At 33.1% G+C, this 11,358-nt stretch overlaps 1 protein-coding gene across 1 annotated transcript in view; it reads right to left on the reverse strand.

Annotated features, from left to right (window-relative positions):
* Positions 1–11,243, reverse strand: part of LOC106683536 (uncharacterized) — a gene marked incomplete at its 3' end in the record, with an annotated part of 40,422 nt that extends 29,179 nt beyond the window's left edge. The window contains 1 exon segment of the mRNA XM_014425065.3: positions 4,167–11,243. Coding sequence (XP_014280551.3) covers positions 4,167–10,995 — 6,829 coding nt within the window.
* Between the last annotated feature and the right edge of the window lie 115 nt (positions 11,244–11,358).

The following is an 11,358-nucleotide window of genomic DNA, read 5'->3' on the forward strand; positions in this document are numbered from 1 at the left end:
AAGGTTTTTGACTTAAATAAAGATATTGACCTGGGCAAAATAGCCTGCAAGGAGAAAACAATTAATGTGAGAGGAAATTTATGTTGAAGATGTCCCTGAGGATGGCTGGAAGGGCCGAAACGTAGGACAAATAAATAAATATATAGTGTTGAGACTATTTTGGATATTAAATTAATTAATTGATATTTATTACTACAATTAAATTGACATTGAAAGCAAGGTCATATCAAAATAATATTTCTTCCTCTTTTTCTTTTTCTTCTGCACAGTGACCCAACTCAAGAGGAGTTTATTAAAAAATTGGACACGCTCCTTGTGAAACATATATTTCACAATACAGTGGTATGTTTCATGCATTTCTGCCCGAGATGATATAATTATTGAAAATAACTTTAGATTAATTGTATCCTAAAACTTTTGGAATTTGATTTATTTTCTAAAGGCTTATTGTGAGTTTACCAACTAACAATTAGTTAGTATATATTAATAGACTATTGATAATATTAAATATTTATAATATATAGGTGCTGTTGGATTATATCGGTATCTACACTACAGAAGTAATCAAAGTGTTTATTGAACAACTAATTATTCCATAAATACAAATATATATATGAACTTGAAGGATGATTCAGATTGATCAGGCAGGTATTTCCCGATCAGTGCTTCTCTTTTCCAAGCTTCGTCATTAAGGCTGGCCGATAGTTATGGAAAAAACTATTTCTTTTTGAAATTTCCTTGATGTCTTGACACTTGCTTGGTTCAATTAAGCCTTCCTCGATAACCTACTATCCTCTCTCGTATTCTACCTAAAACCTTCATAGAATTTCTATCGACAGTTTCTTCTTTAATAGCACTAAATGGACCCTTTGATGTTAAACTTTTTTATGAGAAGCCACTGTTCCCAGTACTTAAGATTAGTCACATCTACTATCTATAAAACTAAATTAAAGAGTTTTCAAACCATACGATACATAACAATATTTAAGTAATAAAATGTTTACCTTTAAACATGTTATTGAAGTCCCATGAGTCAAGGTCGCAACTGCAGTTCAGTGTTGCCTTTGTTTTGTGTTGTTTAGGCGATATAGCGATATCTCCTCTTAAACTTAGTAAACAATTAATATTCAGAAGTTATAAATTGGTAATCATTTGCCAGAACTGACTCAGTTGGCCTGTAATAATGTCTTATCTTATCGAACTATTTCATTGCCAAGGCCCTATACCAATAATCTGTCTCCAGTGGGTTGTAAGTTCGAACCCATTTATATCACGTTTTAAAACATTCCCTTTAGATACCTGATTTATTCCTGAAAACTTTTACCAGAGTAGGGAACAGACATTTTTTTTTTTCTTCAGATCATAAACTGTTCCTATGACGTCCACTATCGCCTTAGCTACCTAAGGAGCCACAATCCGCGAGACATTTATAAACCTAATTTCAAAACCATAAAAATAATTGATAATTGAAATTCATTACAACACTAACTTTTCAGATCACAACTCTACTTACATCCAATATATTGGAAAGTCGAATAAAACGGTTATAAACCCAATTAAGTACGAATATAAGACAAGAGGAAGCAAATACTCATAACTAGGGATAGGATTTTTATGTGCTAAATTATCCGAAATATGTGCTAATAAATTGTCAAACATTTAAAAAAATATGTAAATAATATGTATTTATAAATTTTGTATTATTCAACAATATAAATTACTAATTAATTAGAAACTTTATAACTGTATAAAAGTTACATAAATATGTATTTATTATATATTATATGAATAATATTTTAAAGAAATTATATTAAAATATGTACAAAAAAATGAACTTAGAGAAAACATAGCTGTTCAAAAAAAAGACATTAATTTGTAATTGTAATTAAACTAAATGATTAATAGTTACTCAGAATGAATTATAAACAAATTATAAATGGAAATAAAGAATAATCCTTATTAAAAAGAAAAAAAAAACTTTAGAAAAATATTTAAAACTTTGGAAGAAATCTATTATTCAGCAGGATCGGTTACAAAATTATTGCAGATTAAATGCATTTTTAAACTTTCAAATAAAAATCTTCGTCGGTTTGACCGTAGAATGGACTTGTACCGGCGAAAAGATCTTTCAACATCTACTGATGTTATTGGGGCATACTTAGATGAAGCTATTTTCCATTGCATCTAGTTCGGTATTCTGCATCACCTGGGCCGCTGTGTCATCATTCGTTCTGAGGAGAATGGCTCCAATGGACTCAATGATTTTATATCCTGAATTTTTTTTTAACACGTCCTGTATTTTTTCTTTATGACTTCTCCGTTTTCACCACCTATATTTTCCAGTCTTTCTATTGCTTCGTTCACAGTCTTTAAATTTTGCGTCAGTGGAAGGTCCTTTTCTTCTATTTTTGTAATTGTGTTGGATAAAAATACCACGTTTGCACTTATGTAAGCCAAATCAGTCTTTATTGAGTTAATTGTTAACAAGTTGTATGCTTTCTCTACTGCAGTGGCGTCAACATTAAGATTTAATATTATGTACTTAATTTTTTTCAAAATTTAAACAATAATATTGGGCTCCATCAAGCTAGGTGCCTCATCGTGTTCCGGTGGTAAAGCTTAGTCAGGATGTGTTTCTTTAAAAATAATAATACGACTGGGAGCCTTCAAAAAAATTTGTTTACTGTGGACACAAGCTTGTCTACATTTGGACATGAAATGCGTGTGCCAGGCAGGTTAAATGAACTATCTTAGGATAAAGAACTTTAAGGGCATTACCAACTTTATTCATGTAAAGTGCCGCGTCTGACAAAAATAACAAAACTTTACCATGAGTGATTCTCATAGGCCAAAGAACAGTCATAGATTGGTTGACAAATCTTGCAATCATTACATGGTTACATTTTTCGAGGATTTCACAATTCAGCAAATAGGATTTTGAAGGTGCCTCAACACTTAGTCTGCCAACGATTATGTTTGCGATATAACGCCCTTCCATATCCGTAGTCTCGTTCACGGAAATCCAAATCGGCCCATCCGAAATTTCTTTCTGAATTTCCGTTAAAGTCTCCTCGTATATAATTTTCAAATATTTTTTTCGTAAAGTGCTTTCATTTGGCATTACTCAGCACGTGTATTTCTCAAGAAAGGTTTTTAAGTCTGGATTGCTAATTTTTTAGATAGGAATGTCTGCCCTGACAAATGCTTGGCACAAATCTAAATACATAGTATTGGTGCCTGTGGAATCTGAGGAGGAAAGAAAGAAACAGAGAAATGGATTGAAGAGTAAACAAACAAATTCTAGGAAAATGCTACAGGAATAAGAACCTTGCTCTTTTTAATTGATTCTGAGGAATTCTCGATGTAATTCTGTGTGAAAATTTATTATTGCATTTAATTTGTGTTCAAAGATGAAAACATAGAATTTTTACGCACTATTTATGATAAATGATAAATTTCACCTTCAAGTGTCTTGCGTTCTCTTGAATTTTATGTAGTTGCTGCGAAAAATGTATTTAAAATTGAACAAATAATTTAAAGAAATATGTGATTCAGGACAAAATACCTAAAAATAACAAATATTTCAGAAAATATGTGATTTACAACAAAATATGTAAAAAAGGCCGACTATTTAAAAATATGTAAAATAAAAATAGTTTCTTTTGGCCAGAAATGTCTTGGAAGATCTTTAGTTAGTAAGGAATCGCAGATATCATGGTCAGTTAAAAATATGTGAAAGATAAAAATCCTTTCCCTACTCATGACCATCATACATATCTACAATGATGGGCGTGTCCAGCGGGGGGCAGGAAGGGCAGCTGCCTAAAAGTGAAAAAAATTATTAATTTAATTTTTTTCGACCAAATAATTGTAATAACTAATAAATCAATGCTATCATTAAGTACAATTTTCTTAAAATTTTGGATCCATTCGTCTTTTCCGTGGTGAAATGTCAACCTGGACGACCATGGTTTGCCCCTCTCCTCCTTGTTTTTATCCTGGGTACGCCCTTGGATATAACACCATACTAAAGGTTGCATAACAGTGTTGTCATATATTTGTACACTACCAGTGTAGCCAAACTTTACATATAACTTATTTATGATTTAAAACACGGAATAAGTCTTTAATGAATATAGTTATCTATTGGGTAAACAGAGGAATACCTGATTCGAAAGCTCTTTTTTTGGGTTGATAAAATGTTTTAGCAGGACAACGACATACACGCTTTAGCAAATGATAATTATATTCTGGAAATTTCCTCAACTTTCTATATCGCTTTTTGTTAATTTGTTTACCAGATACTTTTCTTGAACCCGAGTATAACGCAGCAGCCTTAACTTTTTTATTTACTAAGATGGGATAGAATAATTTCTGCTTTTTTTCGAGGCTCAGTTTGTGCTTGGCAAGTTGTTTTAAAAGCTCTTGTTGTTTTTTTCGATATTTTATGTAACGTCGAAAATATCTTTGTTCTCTGACTACCGATCTTAGTTTTCTTTTAAATTTTTGTTTTTTGAAAATTAATTCCAACATCATTGTGTACTGTAACTTTTTCTGATGTATATTTTGTATTATCATATACGCTTTATCAATATTATTCAGCAAAGCTCTGATTTTCTCTTCACGTTTTATGAGGTGGTGTAAGACTGGACTTCGCGCTTGCTCTGCATCGATTTCTCGTCTGCTTGATGATTTAATTTGAGCCAGGCCTCTCCAATTAGATTCCCAATGTGATGTATTGTAGGCGCTGAAAGCTTGAAGTTTGCGACAGGCCCTTATGTCTTTGTATCGTACTTTTGGAAACTTTTTAAATAAATCAGTATTTTCTTCCCAAATATTATGTGTCACTATTATTTTAGCTGTTTTATACTTTAATAACTTCTCATACTTTTTAAGTTTCCTATTGGATTGAAATATTTGATTTTTCTTAGTACTCTTGAATTGTAAAAGTTTTTTAAAATTGTAATATAACACTAAATCTTTCTTTTTAATCAGTTTTTCACTTTTACTTTGAGGAGTTGAGGCTGGACTTTTAGGAGTCGCATGCTGAATTCCGACATCCTTTTTGGGTTTTGCCTTTTCTGAAATATTCCCTTTCATCATTTTTTTCAATTCCATATCAAAGACGTTTGACAGTATGTGATATATATTCGACTCGCATACGGAATTACTTCTATAAATTAGATCTTGTTTTTTTTCTTTTGTCCAATTTATTAATCTCGTTATTTCAGCATCTCTGATAGCCTCAACGCCTTTTATGACACTTAACAATAACGAATAGCGTTTTTTCCTCTTGTCTTCATTGTATTTTTTAAGCAATTTGATCCGTTCAGATTTGTACCTTAAGAATTTCTTTTTTCCTTTTGCTACATACAATTTTAGCTTCTTTATTTTTTTTTTAGCGTTCCAATATATATTTTTCAAGTTACGTTTCTTAGTATAATATTTAATTTTGGCATAAGATAATACTTTTTTCTTAGTTTTTTTGCAAGGGTTTCTCCTTAACAAGGCCATTTGGCCCGATTTTGGTAATCCTAATACTGGTTTATTTACTATAAGTACCGATGGTGAAAAAATCTGAATGTCGGGTTCACTTTGTTTTTTTATGACATGTTGACTAAAATACATCCTTGACGGCGCTTCGAATGCATTTCTTCCCATGGATGACTCTTCTTTGAGTTCTTTAATTAATTTTTTTAACTTTTTTACTACCATCAATTTGTCTATAAAGCGTTTATGAAGTTTCTGGCTATACAATAAATGTTTACAGGCATTTGGCAATATTTTATTTGGAAGGAAATAATCTAATTCTGGTTTGTCCTTCTGGTGTTGTTTTTTATTTCTCTTCCTTTTGGCTTTCTTAATAATACTGGATCTATAAATGATTTGTGTCTTACCCCGTTTTCTGATGCGTTTCTTAAGTTCTCCTATGATGGCACTTATTTCACTCTGCTTGTCTGTTGCTCCTTCAAGACATACTTCAATATCCATTCCATGACCCTCTGGACCAGTGCAGATTTTGCGCTTACCCCATCCAACAACATTTACTATTTGATTATGTTGCTGAAAATCCTTTGAAGAAACGCCGCCCATACTTCTAGTGTCTGTAATATTACTTCTAAAACCACTCCTTCCACCGATACCTCGACTTTTCATGCCGGTTCCCATTTTGGACATTCGAGTGATTTGTCGCACAATAGGTTTTTCCTTCAATTGTTGTTTACCACTGGGTACGTTCTCTTCTGCTCTCCCCCAAATTTGATCACCTCCAACAGAATCATCCATGGTTAACGTCAAAGTATTTACAGCTTTCCCAATCATGTTCGATTTTCCAAAGAGAATATGTTTTTGTGTTATAATCGAAGATGACCATTCATAAGGGTCATAAAGTTTCGTGCTTTTTTTGGTAGGCATAGAAATGAATTTCTTTGCTAATGAGCGGTAATACCTAAATGATATTGGAGGATACTTGTTGGGATTTATTGTAATTTGACCGAGAAGTTTCTTCATAATAATATCTAAGGCTAGTTTTTTTATTGTATTGCATAATAAATTTGAGAAGATACGTATATCATTTTTATTTAAATGATTTGGTGCTTTCGATTCCAGACATTGTCTTAGAATTGGTTCGCATTCGACTGTAATTTTGTTTTCCAGAAGAGAGGATAAGTTAGTATATGTTTGTTTGTTTTTGTCATCAAGATTAATATGTATACTGAACCTTCTTAATTGCTCATCGAGCCCTTTTTCTAATAGGTTGCTGGTCTTAAGAATATTTCCTATTTTTGGTAATTCATTCTGTTTTATGCTTAATTTTCGTTCTACCGTCGGGGAGGCTGGTTGCACTGTTTCTACAGGCTTAGAAACCACCACAATCAAACGATCAAAGGCGGTCTTGACTGCATTAAAAAACGGTTTTTTTTTTAGTCTAAGACACACTTTAGCTGCCAGATTTTTCAGCCCATGACCTCTACTTTTGGGTTCACGTTTCAGTAGTGATAGGTAGTCTGATGGCACCGTAGAAGAATGGTAGTAATTTAATCTTTTGGGAGTAAGCATTTTTATCATTTCTCGTGATTCTTTTTCGGCAAAGCACATAGGTTTGAGAGAGCCTAAAAGATCAATTAATTCCTTTACTTCTGTTCCTGAAAAGTATTTAGAAGTTCTTACAGTAGAGAACGTGTTGAAAAGGATTTGTTTCAGATCATCGGTATTACCGGTTTGATTTAGCTCAGAAAACGAACTTCTTTGTTTGGCGCCTATTATATTATATTTTGGGCGCTTTTTGATTCTTTTGCGCAAACCCTCGTTTAATCCTATCCCTGATACCTGTGATTGGGGTTGGACTGGGACATTCCGAAATCGGAAACTACTGCTTTTTTGAACAGAATACGTTGGGCTGTAGAGATCAGAATACTGAACGGTTGAAACCACATTTCTTGAGAAGAAATGTCCTTTCTTCTTACGTTTATGCTTACGAACTTTTCGTCGAGGAACTTTTCGCTTGTGATAGTTTAATAATTTGTAAGTTTGATCAGTGTGAATACAGTCCATGATGTCAATAAAGGACGGAACTCCTTTGCGTTTCGGTAATTCGTCAGCCTCTAAAAGACTTATTCGTTTAAGTTTGTCGATACTTTTAGCTGACCTTGACATAAATAATCTTCGCCTGCGGCGCCGAGTTCTTCTCCTAGGTCGAGATGAAGTACCCAGTCGATTCATTTGTCTCCGCAAGTTGAGATTTCGTTTGAATATTAAGTGAAAAAGTTCTTTGAAAATGGGACACTTTAGGGAAAGTAAATAATATAAATGCCCATCTAATGGTTTTTCCACATTGTAGCCTTTATTGTAGTTTTCAATTCTTGCACGAAATAAGATTTTGATAGCACGTCCAAGCTGCTTCAATAAGCGACAAATTATGTTTTTGGTAATATTCAATACAATATAAGCAAGTTCGGGATTTATAAACATGGACTCTTTATTGAGAACTCCACATCTTTCGCATCGTAGAGGAGGTATGAGATCGGGCGTGGAGAGGAGGCGTTTTTTTATACCTTTTCGTACTAAATTGTAAATTGCTGTATTTTTGTGACCTAATGACGTTGCATTTAGAAAACGTCGAACGAAACTATTTATGTTTTTCTCCTTTTCATGCAGCATTATTCGAGCTATATTTAATTTAATCGTTTGAGGATCGAGTAATGTTTTTTCAGTTATTTTTAGATGTTTCCAAGTGAATACAAGTTCACCCAAGCATAATGCATTTAATGTTCTTTTATCAATATCTTCGAGACGAATTAAACGTGAGTTTTTCCTCAAACAAGGTTTTCCTACAAGAAGATCTAGCAATATTGACGTTTTCAAATTGCAGAAAATTTCTGTTTTTTTCTTTATCTCGTTTTCTATATCTTGAATTAACATCTTAGTAACACCAGGTGGCAAACCCAAATATTTTCGATTGTCTTTCTTATTTCTCAATAACATTTCTACAAATACGAGTGCTTCGAGGCTAAAATCGTCCCAATTTAATGAACTTAGTCGTAATATTTCAGACTCAGATTCCTCACTAGAACTAGCGGATTCAGAATAGAGCACTCCGGCATAAGTAATACAGCATTTTAAATCTCTAAGGAGTCTGTCGGCAAAATATATACATGGATGCCTTGTTCCTTCAAAAATGATTTCCTTGTCATCGATGTTGCATATATAGTTTCGGTTTGGAATTTCACAAACAGTTTCCATATGTTCGAAGTTTTTCAAAAATAAGCACATCATTTCATCGAAATTCTCAAAGTATTTGCGCCTGATTATCGGGTCTTCGGGTGAGACGCTTACAATATGTTCTTCTTTCTTGAACCCTATTTTCTTGACTAGGCTCTTCAACCGACATTCAATAGAGATTGATTTTACTTCTTTATATGTCTTACGACGTTTCCTCCTCTTTTTTCTCAACAGCATTTTTTTGTTGTAGTATCTGATCAATTTGCCAATTTCATGCAAAATAATTTGTCGCTCGCATTTCATTTTATACATACACCTTAAGAAAACAATACAAAGACATTTGATTCTATAAATTAAATGTCTCCTAGTTAATTCCTTTTCTCCTCTTTGGAGTGAAAATCGCGAAATAATTTTTCTGCCAGAATGTCTTTCTACTTTATCGGTATTTCTGAATAATAGTGAACGTCTCTCTGGAGGGTGTGCTTCAACTGTTACATCAGTAGTTGGAGGTGGCGAATAGTGGATCTTGAAGGAGTGTGTGTTAGGAGGATTAGGAGGAATCCTGTTTGGAATAATAAGTTCTTTAGACGGCATTTTTGGCTTTTTCCAATCATTTGTTATAAAAACAAAAACAGGATATCCGTTCACTGCAAATACTGGTGGTTCACCAGGTTTGATAAAAAAAATCTTCCGTTTTTTCTTTACCTTCTTGAAACCTGGTAACATGTCCAAAATTATTTTTGCAAATATTCTATTTAGTTCATGTTTAATGCTAGGTTCCATAACAAGTGGAAAATGTTTATATTTTATCGGTGGCGTTTGCTCTAACCGTGGATCCTTAAACATTTGCGTCGGTGGTGAAATCACAGGTCGACGGTATCTGGATCTTGGGCGACGACGTCTCCTTTTTCGTTTTGAAAATCTAGTAAAATACTTGAGGAAATCCCTAATCACGTCTCGTTCGGATACAAATGTGTCCACTTGATTGGATGTCGGATCAGGCGAAATACGGTTTCCAATTTGAGTGAGATTGCTCAAGTGGGATGTTGTATCGCTTTCTGTTTTATTTATATTGGAAACAGTGTGATCAGATTTCTTTATTTTTCTTTTAGTTCCATCGAAATTATCAAGTATTTGCCTCGCAAGTCGTTCGCTACATTTAAGAAAGTTGCTCTGTGAGGTAAAACTGCCCTCGTCATACACTGAATCACCACTAGCTTTGCTTGAAATGTTTTCACTTTTATTTTTCTGATTCTCTCCTGTTTTACTTTTCGGATTCTTTATTGAATACGGAAAATCGTGGTAGTAATTGAACACTTTAATAGTATTCATTACCTTATAAGCACTTACATTCGACTGCCCAGTGGATGAATTTGAAAACGAAAGTTCATTAGAAGAATTAACTTCCTCTGAAATTTCAACGATGTTAGTTGTATTGATATTATTAGTGGCTTTATTTAGTCTTTTGTTTAAGGATGGTTGGGAGTATTTGTTTTTTCTGTCTTCTCCATCCATTCTCAAAAAATTGTCGATAGTAGTCCCACGCAATCCCATTTTGTGTTCATTCTCTTCCCTGCCCTCAATTTTAGAATCTTTGATAGTCGACCCATCATGAAATACTTTTTCCTTCTGAGATAATTCATTTTCATAGTTTATATTATTTTTTGAAACATTATAGTTGGATACAGAGGTGATACTCGAGATTGTGCCGAGTTCATCCGTTTCCTCACTCTCTAAATGAGAATCCTCGATATGAAATCGATCAGGGAATAATATACTTTTTTGAAAAAAATTATTTTCATCCTTCATAAGACATTTGGAAATGTTAGATATTGAGGTCATACTCCAGCCGATTCTGTATTCATTCTTTAACCGGCCCCTTATTTTAGGTTTTTTACTCGTTTCGTTTCCCTTTAGTACCATTCCATATTCCATGTCTAACTCTTCATCATAAAATTTGAGTCTCAGTATTTTATTCACCACTCGTTTTGACATATCTTGTTTAAATTCAGTCGGGGAAAGAAGACTATGAAGTGGTTTTAAGAGGTGTTGATCTTTTTGACCATGATGTGGTATTAAGTAGCGTAAATCTTTTTGTCTTGTAATTTCTATTAAACTCGAGATCTTTCTTTTTTCAATCATCATTTGCGAGTGATCATTTAATTCTTGGTGTATATCGTTATATCGTGGTAGATACATATAATCTTTTAGCATACCACAATTTTCAATTGGTTCATCTTGGTCAAATTGATTTAAGTACAGTTGTTTTTGCATGGCGAAATTGGTAGTGACCGATTTTACTTTTCTTCTTAATTGCAGTTTGTGTAACACCTTTAAACGTTTTTTCAATGTATTCAACGTTATTTTCCTAGCTTTAGCTATATAAATTACGACTTTTCGTAGTTTCTCTCGATTCAGGTCGATTTCGATTTTTTCCTGAAACAGAGAGAGAGAGAGAAAAATACTTTATATATCTATGCTGCCTAAATACATCAGGCTGCTATCTCACACTGCATACTTATCAATCCGTAATCGGACATATATAAATTACACCTACATGGTATAATCAGAAAAAAAGAGATAGAATAATAAGATATAATAAACAATTTTTTTTCCCCAATAGTTTTCTTTTACAAT

The sequence above is a fragment of the Halyomorpha halys genome, unplaced genomic scaffold (genome assembly GCF_000696795.3).
Source record: "Halyomorpha halys isolate HHAL.00 unplaced genomic scaffold, Hhal_1.1 Scaffold27.1, whole genome shotgun sequence".
Taxonomy (NCBI): Eukaryota; Metazoa; Arthropoda; class Insecta; order Hemiptera; family Pentatomidae; genus Halyomorpha; species Halyomorpha halys.